Raw genomic sequence first — 19,890 nt, 5'->3', positions numbered from 1 at the left:
AAGATTATCTGAGTATAAGGAGATGATCAACATTCCCTCTGAAATACTCTTGTGCAATATGGACTAGTTTCAAATAGGCTTCTTCATTATGCTGTTTTCAGTCTGCTCCATATCCCAGTCTTGAACGGTTTAGGATATACAAAAAATTCAACATGAACCCACAATGCAAATAGTATTTATTTTATTTAGGTGGTTAAAAAGTCTTACAATATAGAGCTCCAGAAAATATAAAATTCTTCAAATTAAACAAAACATGCTTTTACAACAGTGGAGTGGGGACTACTCTCCCAGCATGCAGTCGGCAAGGTTTCTCCTGGGCTTCTGGTTCTGTTCTGAGAGGCCCACAGAGGAAACTCCCAAACCAACACGCAACCTTCCCACAATGTTGAATAGATGGTCATGAGTGAAGCGCACAGAAAGGTTACTGGAGAAATGTAGTTGACTTGGTTACAACCTCCTACTAAAGGTTAGTCTCGGTACCAGACAGTACTCAGGCTAACTATAAAGTGCCAATCTAAACAGAAGCATCCACAACAAACTCATTCATGCACTCCACCAAGGCAGAGCGCTCTCCATCTTAGCCAGTCAATTGAACTGCTCTAGTCCTGAAATGGAGATACAGTAGATTGGTGCCACAATTATTGTAAATACAGACTGGGTACTGAACCAACCCCCCCTACTGGATGTCTTGTTCCATCTTTGTACTTTGACAAAAACATAATCCTCATGACACCAGTTCTATCCTTTGATCTCACACCCTGATCTCTGAGGGTTTCCTGAACTCTCTCACACAGCATCTGTGGCAAGCCCAGGAGAAGCCCTGAGCCAGTTGGTATTTAGAAAAAAATAAAAAGAGCTGAAGAGAGAATTAAAGATGGGTTGAGAAACAACCATTCAGAAACAAATAGGAGAATCCACTCCCCCAAATCTTCCCACACCTTGAAACTGTTCATCAATTCTCATGCCCATTCTATGAGGGCGCTCATTTCTCCTTTCCCCCCCTGGAGTGGCGTCAGAGCTTTAACTTCACGAAGAAGAATTGCATCCCCTATGCAAGTCTCACACTTCGCATATTGCCAGAAGAAACAGGAAGTCTCACCCACTAGTAAAAACTTCCCATAAGTCCCTGGGCTCGGGTGGTGATGGGCTGGAGTTCAGTGTTATTGAGTCACCATGACGACTCAAAGCATCAATAATGTTGCCAGTTGGGGACTTCCTTCGACAACGATAGTCTCTTACCGTACATTTTTTTCCTATTCAGTTCTATTGTTTTTTTTGTCCAAACACCGAAGATATGTCCTCTTACCTTTATAACCGCTTTTAAAAACTCAAACACAAAAAGTATGATTGGCAAACACAGAACCACCCCCCCAACATTTCTAAACTGTTTTAAGTCAGCAGCTTTTCTGAGCAGTTTTGGATTCTGAACCCTTAGTTTAGTTTTTTAAAATCTTTTATTGGGACTCTTTTTTGCAAAATAAAAATGGCATGTGTTTTTTTTAAACTTAGATTTTTTGTTTCTCTCTTTTTAACATCCTTTGAAGTGGTGAATGTGTCGACCCATAGGCATCTGTCACAGTTCTGTTTCTGGGGGAGGCGGGGCACGACGAGCTCTTTCCGGAGGCTGCAGCCCCTACTCGGTCTTCTGCAGCTCTTCCCCAGGGGGCGCACACGGGCTGCGCAGGCTCTTCTGAAGCACGTGGGCGTCTGCAGGCTCTATCCTCTTGTAGTAGTTCTTTTTCGTCTCGATGATCTCAAAGCCAAACTTCTGGTAGAAGTCGATGGCCGACTCGTTGCTGATCTGCACGTGACTGTCAGATGAGAGAAGGAATCCAAATCAAATAACATTTTATTTGTCACATGCTTCATAAACAGGTGGACCAACAGTGGAATGCTTAGTTACGGGCCCTTCCCAATAATGCAGAGAGAAATAATAGAACAATTATACCACAAGGAATAAATACACAATGAGTAATGATAATTACTCATTATAATACACACAGGGTACCAGTACCGAGTCGATGTGCAGGGGTACGAGGTAGATATGTACATATAGGTAGGGGTAAAGTGACTAGGCAACAGGACAAATAATAAACTGTAGCAGCAGCGTATGTGATGAGTCAAAAGAGTTAGTGCAAAAAGGGTCAACTCAGATAGAAGCGTGTGAATTAGGAGGTAAGGGATGACAAACATTTAACTGACCACTGAGGATGCATCTCAATAGCAGGGCTTTTCCTCCATCTGCACTGATGTGAAAACAGAAATGGTGAAAGCAATATGGTGTATATACTATGCCCATACCAGGCAATTGCTTTCACCTGTCCAGTTCTTTCACATCAACACAGTGAACAGACATGAGAAGAGTCCATTTAGAAATACTGAGATGCACCGTAAAGAGCTTACAGACTAAGCACCAAAGGTAACAGACTTCCATGGGAGTAGGGTGGCAAATCTCAGGCAGCTAGCGCCGTGGTTCGTGGTCCTCGCTCCCGTGAGCGGCGTTGCTGGCTTGGCACCCGAGACGCCAAAATATGACATTAGCTTAAGTCTTAAGCAGCCGCTGCACATAGTTGACCAATGAGCGGAGTTGTCAACCAATTAAACAATGTTTTAATGACAACATTCAAGCTGACAACCGGAAGCGCTGGTCTCTACATATGGTAGGCGGATTCTCTTGTGGTTTGATTGCCGTTTACCGTGGCCCATCTGTAAGCGCCTTACGACGCAGAACACAGATCCTTCATTATAGACTTACAGGTAAATGTTGTCAAAGGTGCCATCCTTCTCGCAGATGTTTAACACATGGTTCAGCATCTTTGTTCCTGGTCACAATACAAGACAGAAGATCAGGAGTTTGACAACATGCAACACCAGTGACTAGCTCTGACTTGGCAGATGGTAAATACATTTCCCCTTAATATAGTAGTATAGTATATAGACTGATATGTGGTTGTCCCACCTAGGTAGTTTAAGATTATGTATATATATATATATATATATATATATATATATATTTTTTTTTTATATATTTTTTTTATATATATATATATATATATATATATATATATATATATATATTTTAAGCATGTAAAAAAACTGCAAACAGCATGAGAGCATACAAGTGAATATGGTGTGAAGCTGGCTATTGTCGATGTACGAAAACAAAAGATCTGCGCCGTACCTATGCCTAACCTGCGGTAGGGCGCTAGGCAGCCCAGTGTCATGATATACAGTCTCTTCTGGTTCTGAGAGTGGTCCACTCTGCAGCACACTGCCCCCACCGCAATGTCATTGAAGTATGCTACAAAACACAGGGGTCAGAGATATTACACATCAGTGCCATGCAGCATTTTCTCATAACACTCCATAAGTAAACAACCAAAACAAGTGCATCAATATCAGACTACGTCATTGGGCAAGCCCGTCTCGTCTTACCTAGCTTGGCGAGCTCTCCCACTTCGAGCACGTCCTTGTAGAACTTGTCATTGTAGCTGACGGGAAAGATGACCTGGTTGAGGCGTTTCAACTGTTTAATGTTGTGTGGTGTAACGTCCCCCAGCTCTATCCGGCTACTGAAACAAGAGCAGAACGGTCAACCAGCTGGGCACACGGGGGGGGGGGGGGGGGGGTTCTAACCAAGCAAAATGACACACACAGATACACTAAATGATCAAAAGTATGTGGACAACTGCTTTTCAAATAACTCATTCCAAAATCATGGGCATTAATATAGAGTTGGTCCCCCCTTTGCTGCTATAACAACCTCCACTCTTCTGAGAAGGCTTTCCACTAGATGTTGGAACATTGCTGCAGGGTCTTGCTTCCATTCAGCCACAAGAGCATTAGTGAGGTCGGGCACTATTGTTGAGCGATTAGATCTCGACAAACAGTTTTTGTAGGGACCTCTATTTGTGCACGGGAGCATTGTCATGCTGTCAGAACTGTAGCCACTAAGTTGGAAGCACAGAATCATCTAGAATGTCATTGTATGCTGTAGCGTTAACATTTCCCTTCACTGGAACTAAGGGGCCTAGCCCGAACCATGGAAAATAACCCCACACCATTATTCCTCCTCCACCAAACTTTACAGTTGGCACTATGCATTAAGGCAGGTAACGTTTTCCTGGCATCTGCCAAACCCAGATTCGTCCACTGACTGGTAGATGGTGAAGTGTGATTCATCACTCCAGACAATGTGTTTTCACTGCTCCAGAGTCCAATGGCGGCGAGTTTTACAACGCTTGGCATTGCACATGGTGATCTTAGGCTTGTGTGTGGCTGCTCGACCATGGAAACCCATTTCAGCTCCTGACGAACAGTTCTTGTGCTGACATGTTTCCAGAGGCTGTTTGGAACTCAGTAGTGAGACGATTATAACACGTACCAGCATTCAGCAGTCCCGTTCTGTGAACTTGTGTGGCCTAACATTTCGCAGCTGAGCAGTTGTTGCTCCTAAACATTTTCACTTCACAATAACAGCACTTACAGTTGAGCGGGGCAGCTCTAGCAGGGCAGAAATTTGACAAACTGACTTGTTGGAAAGGTAGCATCCTATGACTGTGCCACGTTGAAAGTCACTGAGCTCTTCAGTAAGTTCATTCTACTGCCAATGTTTGTCTATGGAGATCGCATGGCTGTGTGCTCGATGTTATACACCTGTCAGCAGCGGGTGTGGCTGAAATAGCCGAATCCACTAATGTCCACATACTTTTAATGTGGCACTCATATCCACAGTGACTGATCCACAGGTGTGTACACATACCATGACCAAGGCACAACTCACATTAAGTACTTTGGTAAACACAGATGTCTAACAGTGCCTGAGGACATGATCTGGTCTGCCTTGAGCTCTTCTAGGGAGCTGGCTGGGCAGCCAGTTCTCCTACCACTGTGTGCCACCTGGACCAGCCCAGATGCATTGACAGCTGCCACCTGTCATCCCAAAAGGTTAACAGTGGCATCATGCACACAAGCACTACACCAGACACAAAATCTGCCACCCAAGGCAAAACCCCACATTAATTCAATTGGGATGATTGACATGTTACATGCAATCTTTATGCATGTAAACAGCCTTTCCTGTGTGCCTTGATCATGAAAGATTAGGCATGATGTTTAGGTAAATGTCAATCTCTGGGACTGAGTCTGTTTTCGTGTCTCTTGAGTTTGACCATTTGTCTCCAATTGAATTACTCCTGGGAGCACACAGAGGTATTTATAGGGCGACTCATGTTAAAACCTCTATGCTGACAACAGCTGCTGGTCACGTGTTCGACGGCAGTCAGACAGGCCGGATAGAGTGACAGCAGACCTGGCGACGTCGCCAATATTAAAATCTAAGACATCTGCTCTGAGACACCACCATCAGTCTGTACTCCCAGGGGTACAACAAATAAAAATGTGATAATTGTATTTATTTTTTTAAATGATTTTTTCCTTCACATTTTCAAAAAGTACATTTATATTTTTCAACAGGGCTATACTTTTCGGTGAGGTTTTTTTCTCACCCGAGTAGCCTCGTTTCACTGCCAAAAATAAAGTTAAACCATCTAGTGTTTAGCGAATAAGTCAAATACAGGTAGCCTAGTCAAATAATTAACATCCAATCACAACTCTCGCGGGAAACCTTCACTCTTGCGCAGACATTTAGAAACAAAACATGACAATGTGAAAAATAAGCCACAGGAGTTTTTTGGGCGAGAATAAAGACAACTTTCGAAGAGTAAGACATGTACAAAAGCAACAGATACCATTAATAAGGGGCTAGAAGCATCTTATTTGGTGAGCTACCGAGTGGCTAGGATAGGCAAGCCCCATTCTATTGTGGAGGACTTAATTCTTCCTGCTGCTGATATGGCTGGGACAATGCTGTGGGAAAATGCCAAATAAACTAAACAGACAATGCCTTCATCAAACAGCACTGTTTCACGACGCATCAGTGACATGGCAGGAGATGGTTTGAAACAATTACTGCTTTGCATACAAGCCCGTGAATTCTATGCGTTACAGCTGGATGAGTCAACAGACGTGGGGGGCCTGGCACAGCTCCTGTCCGTTATGTTTATGGGGGGTCAATTAAGGAAGACATCCTCTTCTGCAAACCACTGGAAACCAGGACAACATGAGAGGATATTAAGTACTGGAAAGCTTTGTGACATCAAATGGACTTTGTTGGTCAAGATATGTTCGTATCTGTACTGATGGCACAAAAGCCATGACAGGGAGACATAGTGGCGTGGTAACGCGCGTACAAGCAGATGCTCCTGACGCCACTTGGGCACACTGCAGCATCCACGAGAAGCCCTTGCTTCCAAGGAAATGCCTGACAGCTTGAAAGACGTTTTGGACACTACAGTAAAAATGGTTAACTTTGTTAAAGCAAGGCCCCTGAACTCGTGTATTTTCTGCATTATGCAATGAAATGGGCAGCGCTTTTACAACATGCGCTGGTAAACAGGTGGCAAAGTATTGACTTTTTTTTATTGAGAGACAAGCTTAAAGTTCTCTTTACTGACCATCATTTTCACTTGTCTGACCGCTTGCATGATGAGAAGTTTCTCACATGACTGGCCTATCTGGGTGATGTTTTTTCTCGCCTGAATGATCTGAATCTAGGATTACAGGGACTCTCCGCAACTATACTCAATGTGAGGGACAAAATTGAGGCTATGGTTAAGTTCTGTTTGCATTAACAAGGACAACGCACAGGTCTTTCCATCATTGTATGATTTTTGTGTGTGCAAATGAACAAGCTTACGGACAACGTCAAATGTGATATAGGGAAGCACCTGAGTGAGCTGGGTGCGCAATTACTTTCCCGAAACTGATGACAACTGGATTCGTTATCCCTTTCATGCAAGTCTACTTACCGATATCTGAACAAGAGAGCCTCATAGAAATTGCAACAAGCAGTTCTGTGAAAATTGAATTTAAATCAGAAGCTACTGCCAGATTTGGATAGGGCTGCGCTCAGAGTTTCTAGCCTTGGCAAATTTCGCTTTGAAGACACTGATGCCCTTAGCAACCACGTACCTATGCAAGAGTGGATTCTCGGCCCTCACTAGCATGAAAACTAAATACAGGAACAGACTGTGTGTGGAAAATGACTAAAAACTGAGACTCTCCACAATACAACCCAACATTGCAGAGTTAAGTGCATCCTTTCAAGCACACCCTTCTCATTAACCGGTGGTGAGTTTTTTAAATGAACAAATAAGTTTTTATATGCAAGATAGCTAAATAACGAGCAAAATTACTGATTATTTTTATATTATTATTTGTGCCCTGGTCCTATAAGAGCTCTTTGTCACTTCCCACAAGCCAGGTTGTGACAAACACACTCATTCTTATTAGTGATGCACCAACAGTACAGTTTTGGCCAATACCGATATCTGACATTTTCCTTGCCAAAGAAAGTGGCCTTTTAAGCATTCTACTACAGTTAAATAGTTGACGCAGAGGTCTAAGGCACTGCATCTCAGTGCACGAGGTGTCACTACAGTCCCTGGTTCAAATCCAGGCTGTATTACAACCAGCCGTGATTGGGAGTCCCATAGGCCGGCGCACAATTGGCCCAGCGTCGCCCGGGCCGTCATCGTAAATAAGAATTTGTTCTTAACTGACTTCCCTAGTTAAATAAAGGTTACACACACGCACCAAAAAGTAATTTTGTTGGCATTTACGTATGTCCCCATTACCAGTAAAACATAATCAAAACCTATTTCTTCCATTTTCTTGCTGTGCTGTTTCTTTGTTCAGTCGTTTCATTCTCAATCAGGATTTCTACGGAACGCCGTTTGGGTCTTTCCATGTCAAAAAAAGATACGGCAAATAAGCGTGTTGACCAATCAGGACCTGAATAATACTGCACGTCACAATAATTTAACCCGTTCATTAATTTGACTAAGTTATTACATATTAATTACACTATAATTAATTTCATATGTCACAACGATTCATCAGTACGTATGCTATGATGCTGGTAAAGTTGTCGTGCGCATCCTACAGTGCTGGTCATAAAAAAAAGCTAGCTAGCTCATGAATGCAAACAATGTTCTTCCCCAAAAACATAGGAAAACAACATAATCCAGATGTCATCTAAAATAAACCTAATTTATAAGACAGCTTTTATTTGATTAATGGTGGTCGGACCCATCTATGTTAAGCTAGCCACAATAAGGATTAGCCACAATAGTGGACTTTGCGGTTAGCCTTCAAAATAAAAGAATGACATAATTATTATATTTATATGCATCACTGTCAATGACATACTTTTATTTTGAAGGCAAACTTAAAATTCCACTATTGTGCTTAATCCTTATTGTGGCGAGCTTCACAACACATAACCAGGTCTGGTCGGGCATCACTAGCCAGATGAAGCTAGCTGGATGCTTATAACGTTAGCTTTGGGCAACAGGGTTAAGTAGCTGGCTAGCTATTTAAGTTCAACTACCATAGGCAAACAACAACTTACAAGGATTCCTAAATCTTTGCTAAGAATAATGAAGATGACTGCAGTTTCTACTGCTCATTGTTTTCAGGCTGGTTGTATTGGTGCTAGCTAGGTACCAAGCTAAAGCTAGTTACCCCAGTAGCTAGCTTTAATAAAGCATCATTTGTTGCGGTCGAACAAATTATGCTTTAATACCAACGCGGTATTGTAAACACATCGTTCGTGGCCGGTGTTTGCAGACTTATTTGTACAGCTTTGACAGTGTTACTGTATCTTTTTTGACACGCAAAGACCCAAAACGGCATTCCATAGTATGCATATCGTGAAGCTAATAGCAGTGACGCTATTACTGTGCAACATCTGAAAAACAGCCCACTTGTTAGTGTGTACCGGTGCTCGACCAGTTGGCGAAATCCAACATCACCCACGACAGAGAACGGTTGACTTTCAAGGGCAATGAATTCAATTATCTTGGCTTTAATGGACTTCGCCTTTGAGTTGTCTCGCTGAAATTGTCGTACTCTTTCAAATGACTGCTCGACTTGTTGACTACTCTATACACACAGCAGACATTGCGGGCTAGGTTAGGAATGCTGTGTTGCAAGTGTAGCGCAAAATTTTACGTGGCGTCATTACATCATGTACCTACGTTATATAGGTATGCACTTCAGCTTTGACATCGGTTTTTAACGTCGGCGTTAAACTAGACACTTGGCCGATACCGATGTTGGCATTTTTAAGCTAATATTGGCCGATTCTGATATGTTCACTGATATATCGTGCATCCCTAATTCTTATGTTTAATAAATGTATCGTATAGTGTGTTTGTGGCAGGCTTACAATGATGGCAAAAAACAACATTTGAGAGTGTGCTGACCCTGGTGCTAGTGGGGTACGCAGCTGGAGGTTGAGTGAAGGGGTACGGGGCTATAAAAAAGTTAGTTAACCACTGTTAGGGAAACTTGTTTAGTAAATAAGCAAACAACCTGAAATTGTGGTTTGATTATGTATCAACATGGAATCTACACATCAGTCATATTTGATCCACTATCGGTAGGCTTTCTTCCCCATGGATAAAATCACTTAGCCACATATACTGTAAACGTTCGCTACATTGTATCTAGCCCTTGATCATGACTGAGTTCCATTACACACAAATCATTGGACGAACGCATCTTATGTACGGGGGAGTTAACGCGCATCGCTTGCGGTACGGTTTTGGAAGCATAAGAACTTTGTTTCATAACATCAAGAAATACAGTTTCTAAAAACAGTTAAATTGATACACACCTTTATAGTGTTAGGGTTCCCAAATGGCAATATTTCCATGTTACAGCGCTTGTTAAGACACTAACAGCTTACAGACGGTAGGCAATTAAGGTCACAGTTATGAAAACACAGGACACTAAAAAGAGGGCTTTCTACTGACTCTGAAAAACACCAAAAGAAAGATGCCCAGGGTCCCTGCTCATCTGCATGAACGTGCCTTAGGCATGCTGCAAGGAGGCATGAGGACTGCAGATGTGACCAGGGCAATAAATTGCAATGTCCGTACTGTGAGATGCCTAAGACAGCGCTACAGGGAGACAGGACGGACAGCTGATCATCCTCGCATTGGCAGACCACGTGTAACAAAACCTGCACAGGACTGTCCGCAATAGGCTAAGAGAGACTGGACTGAGGGCTTGTAGGCCTGTTGTAAGGCAGGTCCTCACCAGACATCACCGGCAACAACGTCGCCTATGGGCACAAACCCACCGTCGCTGGACCAGACAGGACTGGCAAAAAGTTCTCATCACTGACAAGTTGCGGTTTTGTCTCACCAGGGGTGATGGTCAGATTCGCGTTTATCGTCGAAGGAATGAGCGTTACACCGAGCCCTGTACTCTGGAGCGGGATCGATTTGGAGGTGGAGGGTCCGTCATGGTCTGGAGCGGTGTGTCACAGCATCATCGGACTGAGCTTGTTGTCATTGCAGGCAATCTCAACGCTGTGCGTTACAGGGAAGACATCCTCCTCCCTCCTGTGATACCCTTCCTGCAGGCTCATCCTGACATGATGCCTTTGTGGAAGAGTGCGGTAACATCTCACAGCAAGAACTGGCAAATCTGGTGCAGTCCATGAGGAGATGCACTGCCGTGCTGGTTGCCACACTAGCTACTGTTACTTTTGACCACCCCTTTGTTCAGGGACACATTATTCAATTTCTGTTAGTCACATGTCTGTGGAACTTGTTCAGTGTATGTCTCAGTTGATGAATCTTGTTATGTTCATACAACTATTTACACATCTTAAGTTTGCTGAAAATAAACGCAGTTGACATTTATTTTTTTGCTGAGTTTATATTATTCGTAGCAGTCTATTTACCACCACAGAATGAAGCTGGCACTAAGACCGCTCTCAACCAACTCTATAAGGCCATAAGCAAAGAAGGAAATGCTCACACAGAAGTGGACCTCCTAGTGTCCGGGGACTTTAATGCAGGCAAGCAAATCAGTTTAACGACATTTTTACCAGTGTCACATGTGCAACCACAGGGGAAAAAATCCTAGACCACCTTTACGCCACACACAGATGCATACAAAGATCTCCCCCGTCCTCCATTTGGCAAATCTGACCATAATTCTGTCCTCCTGATTCCTGCTTACAAGCAAAAACTAAAGCAGGAAGTACCAGTGACTCGTTCAATTTGGAAGTGGTCAGATGACGCGGATGCAACGGTCAGATGACACGGATGCTACACTACAGGACTGTTTTGCTAGCACAGACGGGAATATGTTCTGGGAATCATCCAATGGCATGAGGAGTACACCACCCCAGTCACCGGCTTCATCAATAAGTGCATCGACGACATCATCCCCACAGTGAACATACGTACATAGAGGTTGACCGATTAATCGGAATGGCCGATTAATTGGGGCCAATTTCAAGTTTTCATAACAATCGGAAATCGGTATTTTTGGACACCGATTTGGCCGTTTTTTCTTATTTTTCCCCACACCTTTATTTAACCAGGCAAGTCAGTTAAAGAACACGTTCTTATTTTCAATGATGGCATAGGAACAGTGGGTTAACTGCCTTGTTCAGTGGCAGAACGACAGATTTTTACCTTGTCAGCTCGGGGGTTCAATCTTGCAACCTTACAGTTAACTAGTCCAACGCTCTAACCACCTGCCTCTCATTGCACTCCATGAGGAGCCTACCTGTTACGCGAATGCAGTAAGAAGCCAAGGTAAGTTGCTAGCTAGCATTAAACTTATCTTATAAAAAACAAACAATCATAATCACTAGTTAACTACACATGGTTGATGATATTACTAGTTTATCTAGCGTGTCCTGCGTTGCATATAATCGATGCGGTGCGCATTCGCGGTAACAGGACTGTCGTTGCTCCAACGTGTACCTAACCATAAATATCAATGCCTTTCTTAAAATCAATACAAAGAAGTAGTGGGGCAAAAAAGTATTTAGTCAGCCACCAATTGTGCAAGTTCTCCCACTTAAAAAGATGAGAGAGGCCTGTAATTTTCATCATAGGTACACTTCAACTATGACAGACAAAATAAGAAAAGAAATTCCAGAAAATCACATTGTAGGATTTTTTATGAATTTATTTGCAAATTATGGTGGGAAATAAGTATTTGGTCACCTACAAACAAGCAAGATTTCTGGCTCTCACAGACCTGTAACAACTTCTTTAAGAGGCTCCTCTGTCCTCCACTCGTTACCTGTATTAATGGCACCTGTTTGAACTTGTTATCAGTATAAAAGACACCTGTCCACAACCTCACAGTCACACTCCAAACTCCACTACGGCCAAGACGAAAGAGCTGTCAAAGGACACCAGAAACAAAATTGTAGACCTGCACCAGGCTGGGAAGACTGAATCTGCAATAGGTAAGCAGCTTGGTTTGAAGAAATCAACTGTGGGAGCAATTATTAGGAAATGGAAGACATACAAGACCACTGATAATCTCCCTCGATCTGGGGCTCCACGCAAGATCTCACCCCGTGGGGTCAAAATGATCACAAGAACGGTGAGCAAAAATCCCAGAACCACACGGGGGGACCTAGTGACTGACCTGCAGAGAGCTGGGACCAAAGTAACAAAGCCTACCATCAGTAACACACTACGCCGCCAGGGACTCAAATCCTGCAGTGCCAGACGTGTCCCCCTGCTTAAGCCAGTACATGTCCAGGCCCGTCTGAAGTTTGCTAGAGAGCATTTGGATGATCCAGAAGAAGATTGGGAGAATGTCATATGGTCAGATGAAACCAAAATAGAACTTTTTGGTAAAAACTCAACTCGTCGTGTTTGGAGGACAAAGAATGCCGAGGTGTATCCAAAGAACACCATACCTACTGTGAAGCATGGGGGTGGAAACATCATGCTTTGGGGCTGTTTTTCTGCAAAGGGACCAGGACGACTGATGCCTGTAAAGGAAAGAATGAATGGGGCCATGCATTGTGAGATTTTGAGTGAAAACCTCCTTCCATCAGCAAGGGCATTGAAGATGAAACGTGGCTGGGTCTTTCAGCATGACAATGATCTTTAACACACCGCCCGGGCAACGAAGGAGTGGCTTCGTAAGAAGCATTTCAAGGTCCTGGAATGGCCTAGCCAGTCTACAGATCTCAACCACATAGAAAATCTATGGAGGGAGTTGAAAGTCCATGTTGCCCAGCAACAGCCCCATAACATCACTGCTCTAGATGAGATCTGCATGGAGGAATGGGCCAAAATACCAGCAACAGTGTGTGAAAACCTTGTTAAGACTTACAGAAAACGTTTGACAGCTGTCATTGCCAACAAAGGGTATATAACAAAGTATTAAGATAAACTTTAGTTATTGACCAAATACTTATTTTCCACCATAATTTGCAAATAAATTCATTAAAAATCCTACAATGTGATTTTCTGGATTTTTCCCCCTCATTTTGTCTGTCATAGTTGAAGTGTACCTATGATGAAAATTACAGGCCTCTCATCTTTTTAAGTGGGAGAACTTGCACAATTGGTGGCTGACTAAATACTTTTTTGCCCCACTGTATATATTTTTTAACCTGCATATTTAGCTAAAAGATATCCAGGTTAGCAGGCAATATTAACCAGGTGAAATGGTGTCACTTCTCTTGCGTTCATTGCACGCAGAGTCAGGGTATATGCGATAATAATAAACGTTTTGTTTTCGAAATGATAGTTTCCGGATTCGACCATATTAATGACCAAAGGCTCGTATTTCTGTGTGTTATTATGTTATAATTAAGTATGATTTGATAGAGCAGTCTGACTGAGCGATGGTAGGCAGCAGCAGGCTCATAAGCATTCATTCAAACAGCACTTTGTGCGTTTTGCCAGCAGCTCTTCACTGTGCTTCAAGAATTGAGCTGTTTATGACTTCAAGCCTATCAACTCCCGAGATTAGGCTGGTGTAACCGATGTGAAACGGCTAGCTAGTTAGCGGGGTGCGCACTAATAGCGTTTCAAACGTCACTCTCTCTGAGACTTGGAGTAGTTGTTCCCCTTGCTCTGCATGGGTAACGCTGCTTCGAGGGTGGCTGTTGTCGATGTGTTCCTCGTTTGAGCCCAGGTAGGAGCGAGGAGAGGGACGGAAGCTATACTGTTACACTGGCAATACTAAAGTGCCTATAAGAACATCCAATAGTCAAAGGTATATGGAATACAAATGGTATAGAGAGAAATAGTCCTATAAATACTATATTAACTACAACCTAAAACCTCTTACCTTGGAATATTGAAGTCTCATGTTAAAAGGAACCACCAGCTTTCATATGTTCTCATGTTCTGAGCAAGGAACTTAAACGTTAGCTTTTTTACATGGCACATATTGCACTTTTACTTTCTTCTCCAACACAGTGTTTTTGCATTATTTAACTTCTTGCAACTATAGGGGGTGCTGTTCCGCATTAGCATATTTGGGTCTCCAAATTAAACTGCCTCGTGCTAAATTCTTGATCGTACAATATGCATATTATTGTTATTATTGGATAGAAAACAGTCTATAGTTTCTATAGGAGTTGAAATTTTGTCTCTGAGTGGTACAGAACAATTTTTACAGCACTTTTCATGACAGGGTTCAGATTTCAGAAATTTTTACCTCTGATCTGGGGTCTGTTTATAAGGCCACAGTGAATGCTATGAAGAAACCGACACTGCCTACGTCTTCCTCTGGGTGTCTGTACGTCATCACGTTTTCAATGAAATCGATGGGACGTTCACAGCCATTATAAATGACCAAAATGTACAGAGACCGCCCTTTCTCAACGTGCGCCTCAAGCGTGAAGGCCATCGGACCTGTCTCGTTCCAAATCGTTTTCTAACCAGCTATATTTCTCCGGTCATGTTTTCAGTCGTTATAGTTGTTAAAAACATCAGAATGTAGTTAATTTTAACCGTTTTATAGCAATTTATATCCGTTTAGTGCGATTCTGAGGAATTTATTTGTCGTGCACTTTCTAGCTTTGGGAACGTTTCGCGGTCTCGGTCGTTGTTAGTGGACATTTCGAAGGACAGAGGACATCTATCGACCAAAAGACGTTTATAACATAGAAAGGATACATTGCCCAAGAATATGATGGAAGATCAGCTCAAAGTAAGCAATATTTAATATGATAAACCGTGTTTCTGTCGAAATATTTTAAACGCATACATCGCCATTTTGTTTGGTGTAGCTTCACTTGGCCAACCCTGTATTGAAAAGTAAGGATAATTTTAAAAATGTAAATCAGCGGTTGCATTAAGAACTAATTTGTCTTTCGATTCCTGTCAACCCTGTATTTTTTAGTCAAGTATATGATTAGCTTTTAATTAAACTAGATCACTCTGATAGATGACGTCAGACATATTGAGGCTTGATTTCCTAGTATTTTTATTGTGTAACCACGGTTTTGTATGGCTAAATATGCACCTTTTCGAACAAACTGTATATGTATGTTGTAAAATGATGTTACAGGAGTGTCATCGGAAGAATTCTGAGAAGGTTAGTGAAAAAATTAATATCTTTTGGCGGTGATTACGTTATAGCGCTCTTTGGCTGGAATCGATGCTCTGGTAACGTTTTCACATGTAGTATGCTAACTTATCGATTTATTGTGTTTTCGCTGTAAAACGCTTAGAAAATCTGAAATATTGTCTGGAATCACAAGATCTGGGTCTTTCCATTGCTATGCTTTGTCTATTCTTATGAAATGTTTTATGATGAGTAAATTGGTCATACACGTTGCTCTATCTAGTAATTCTAGTCGATTTGCGATGGTCGGTGCAATTGTAAACTGTGATTTCTACCTGAAATATGCACTTTTTTCTAACAAAAACTATCCTATACCATGAATATGTTATCAGACTGTCATCTGAAGAGGTTTTTTCTTGGTTAGTGGATATCAATATCTTAGTTGAGCCGAATTGGTGATAGCACCTGAAGGAGTAAGAAACTGATGGAGTTAGAATAGTGGTGTATTTTGCTAACGTGTTTAGCTAATAGATTTACATATTTTGTCTTCCCTGTAAAACATTTTAAAAATCTGAAATGGTGGCTTTATTCACAAGATCTGTATCTTTCATCTGGTGTCTTGGACTTGTGATTTAATGATATTTAGATGCTACTATCTACTTCTGAAGCTATGCTATCTATGCTAATCAGTGTGTGGGGGGTGGGGGGTGATCCCGGATCCGGGGTTGAGGTTCTAGAAAGGTTAAGCTAAATTGATTTTTATTGATAAATTATATTAAGTTAAAATAAGTGTTCATTCAGTATTGTTGTAATTGTCATTATTACAAATAAAATAATCGGCCAATGAATCGGTATCGGCTTTTTTTGGTCCTCCAATAATCGGTATCGGCGTTGAAAAATCATAATCGGTCGACCTCTAGTACATATCCCAACCAGAAGCCATGGATTACAGGCAACATCTGCATCGAGTTAAAGGCTAGAGCTGCCGCTTTCAAGGAGCGGGAGACTAATCCGGACGCTTACAAGAAATCCCGCTATGCCCTCAGACGAACCATCAAACAAGCAAAGCGTCAATACAGAATTAAGATTGAATCCTACTACACCGGAAAACTATTACAGACTACAAAGGGAAACCCAGAGCTGCCCAGTGAGCCTACCAGACGAGCTAAATGCCCTTTATGCTCGTTTCGAGGCAAGCAACACTGAAGCATGCACGAGAGCACCAGCTGTTCTAGCTGACGCTCTCGGTAGCCGATATGAGCAAGACCTTTAAACAGGCCAACATTCACAAAGCCGCTGGGCCAGACGGATTACCGGGATGTGTACTCAAAGCATGTGGGGACCAACTGTCAAGTGTCTTCACTGACATTTTCAACCTCTCCCTGACAGAGTCTGTAATACCTACACGTTTCAAGCAGACCATCATAGTCCCAGTGCCCAAGGAAGCGAAGGCAACCTGCCTCAATGATTACCGCCCCATAACACTCACGTCAGTAGCCATGAAGTGCTTTGAAAGGCTGGTCATGGCTCACAACAGCATCCTCCCGGACTCCCTAGACCCACTCCTATTCGCATACCGCCCCAACAGATCCACAGATGACGCAATCTCAATCAAACTCCACACTGCCCTTTCCCACCTGGACAAAAGGAACACCTATGTGAGAATGGTGTTCATTGACTACAGCTCAGCGTTCAACACCATAGTGCCCACGAAGCTCATCACTAAGCTAAGGACTCTGGGACTAAACACCTCCCTCTGCAACTGGATCCTGGACTTCCTGACGGACTACCCCCAGGTGGTAAGAGTAGGCAACAACACATCTGCCACGCTGATCCTTAACATTGGGGCCCCTCCGGGGGGTGTACTTAGTCCCCTCCTGTACTCCCTGTTCACCCACGACTACATGGCCAAACTGGACTCAAACACCATCATTAGGTTTGCTGACGACACAACAGTGGTAGGCCTGATCACTGACAACGATGAGACGGCCTATAGAGAGGTCAGAGAACTGGCAGTATGGTGCCAGGACAATAACCCCTCCCTCAATGTGAGCAAGACAAAGGAGCTGATTGTTGACTACAGGAAAAGGAGGGCTGAACAGGCCCCCATTAACATCGACGGGGCTGTAGTGGAGCGGGTCGAGAGTTTCAATTTCCTTGGTGTCCACATCACCAACAAACTATCATGGCCCAAACATACCAAGACAGTCGTAAAAAAAAGGGCACGACAAAACATTTGATGGGTCCCCAGACACATGGGTCCCCAGATCCTCAAAAGGTTAATTAAGGGCGTGTAAGTACGCATTTCACGGTAAGGTCTATACTTGTTGTATTTGGCACGTGACAAATAAAGTTTGATTTGACTAGTCAGGATTGAAGGAAAGATGAACAGAGCAAAGTACAGAGACCCTCAAGAAAACCTTCTCCAGAGTGCCCAGGACCTCAGACTGGGGCAAAGACTACGGAGGAGTGGCTTCAGGACAAGTCCCTGAATGTCCTTGAGTGGCCTAGCCAGAGCCCAGACTTGAACCTGATCTAATATCTCTGGAGAGACCTGAAAATAGCTGTGCAGTGACACACCCCATTCAACCTGACAGAGCTTGAGAGGATCTGCAGAGAAGAATGGGAGAAACTGCCCAAATACAGGTGTGCCAAGCTTGTAGCGTCATACCCAAGAAGACTCAAGGCTGTAATTGCTGTTTCAATAAAGTATTGAGTAAAGGGTCTGACTACTTATGTAAATGTTATATTTTAATGTTTAATTCAACTACTGTTTGGGGCGTGAGCATCAGCCATAAACCACAACCTGCTCTGAGCATTTTGTATTATTCTGTACATATTCGTATTATACTGTGCATTCAGAAAGTATTCCGACCCCTTGAGTTTTTCCACATTTTGTTACATTACAGCCTCATTGTTACATTTTGCCTCAGAAAAAAACAAAAACATAATCCATTTTAGAATAAGGCTGTAATGTAACAAAATGTGGAAAAACTCAAGGGGTCGGAATACTTTCTGAATGCACAGTATAATACGAATATGTACAGAATAATATAAAATGCTCAGAGCAGGTTGTGGTTTATGGTTGATGCTCACGCCCCAAACAGTAGTTGAATCGAAATACACTCCTTCACAGAAACCAGTAATACTAGCCAATGGCTAAATATGATTGTCAAAATTTACTGACCAACGTCAGCATGCTAATAGGTAGTACTGTTACAGTTTTAATCTAATTTGTTCCAAGTTAAATTAGCTAGCGTTAGCTACCTAGCCGCTAGCTAAGTAAAGTACCTAACATTAGCTAACGTAGCTAGTTGAACAAGCTTGGAGTTGAGTGGCGTAAAGTAGCCTAGTAATTAACTATAGTTACGTCAAAGTAGAGCGGACTTCAAACGTTTCGAAATCCAGCTAACGTTAGTTAGCTAGCTAGCTACACGAACTAACAGGCATGTTACAAACTTATCCGACTTTTTGTTCAAAGTTTAATTTGATGGGAAATGCACGCGCTACTAGACACACTTAGCAGGTTACATATGTTATTTGCTAACTAGTTAACCAATGAGATACTGTGTCTAATAACTGGTAAAGAGACGAAAATCACTGTGGTGTTATTTTACCTAACCGTGCAAACGATTTAGCTAGCTAATGTTAGCATTTCAACCACCTCTCCCGCCCCCCGTTGAAAAAAAAAAAAAAGACAAGAAAAAAACTTTAGTCGTGCTAGGAACACAGACATCTCTTTTAATGGCTTTACTCACCCTTTCATTGTAAACGACTGTTATTCTTTAGTTTCGATGTGGTTGAAGTTCTGAGTAGTTTACAGTTCGGGAATTTTGACAGAGTTGGTGTTTCCTCCTGTCGTACCCTCCACATGTATGTTGCTAACTGTTAGCTTAGCTACCGCACACCTCCACTGTCAACTCTGACCCCGCATGCGCAGAACGTCACTTCTTCTTCGGTGGGGTTTATTGGCGATGGGCATCCAACGTTATGGTGCATTACCGCCACCTACTGTACTGGAGTGTGGGCCAGAGACAGGGAAAACCTAAATCCTACCTGCGAGCCCCGTTGCTCTTAAAAAAGATAACAAGATATTGGAGACTATGTCTAATGACATTCTACTAAACATAGTCTTTAAACTAATTTCCTGTATCCCCTTTTCCCTCGTAATAGATCTCAGCCTCTCTCTTTCCCTCTGATATTGCCCACACTGTAGCGATACATGCTCCACGCTCTCTGTTTCCTGACAATAATCACACTTTCCTGTTGGATGTTTTCCTATCACAATAAGGTCGTATTCAAATGGCTGTCCCACCCTTAATTTTGTAAAAAAATAGCCTCCTCTCTTCTGTCCTTTCCTGCCGTTCTCCCCTCCTCGACTTTCCTCTGTGCTTGAAATAAATGCCTGCCCTTAGTATCTCTATTCCACTGCTTCTGCCATCTCGGCACCATCACTGTCAATATCAG

General features: G+C 42.6%; 1 protein-coding gene across 2 annotated transcripts; it reads right to left on the bottom strand.

The window, feature by feature from the left end:
* Positions 1-159: 159 nt before the first annotated feature.
* Positions 160-19,890, bottom strand: LOC139531638 (N-alpha-acetyltransferase 50-like). 2 transcript variants are annotated; one of them, XM_071328275.1, is made up of 5 exons: positions 19,182-19,890; positions 3,436-3,572; positions 3,182-3,301; positions 2,756-2,822; positions 160-1,811 (listed from the first exon to the last, which is right to left on the bottom strand). In XM_071328275.1, the coding sequence occupies exons 1-5, from the start codon at positions 19,187-19,189 to the stop codon at positions 1,634-1,636; spliced, it is 510 nt and encodes a 169-aa protein (XP_071184376.1). In that variant the 5' UTR covers positions 19,190-19,890; the 3' UTR covers positions 160-1,633. The 2 variants fall into 2 exon arrangements, with proteins under 2 accessions (XP_071184376.1, XP_071184377.1); XM_071328276.1 differs by having other exon boundaries at positions 3,436-3,569; positions 19,182-19,695.

This window comes from Salvelinus alpinus, chromosome 10, assembly GCF_045679555.1.
Source record: "Salvelinus alpinus chromosome 10, SLU_Salpinus.1, whole genome shotgun sequence".
Classification (NCBI taxonomy): Eukaryota; Metazoa; Chordata; class Actinopteri; order Salmoniformes; family Salmonidae; genus Salvelinus; species Salvelinus alpinus.
Note: the sequence above shows the minus strand (reverse complement) of the source record. Positions and strands in the feature narration are given on the sequence as shown.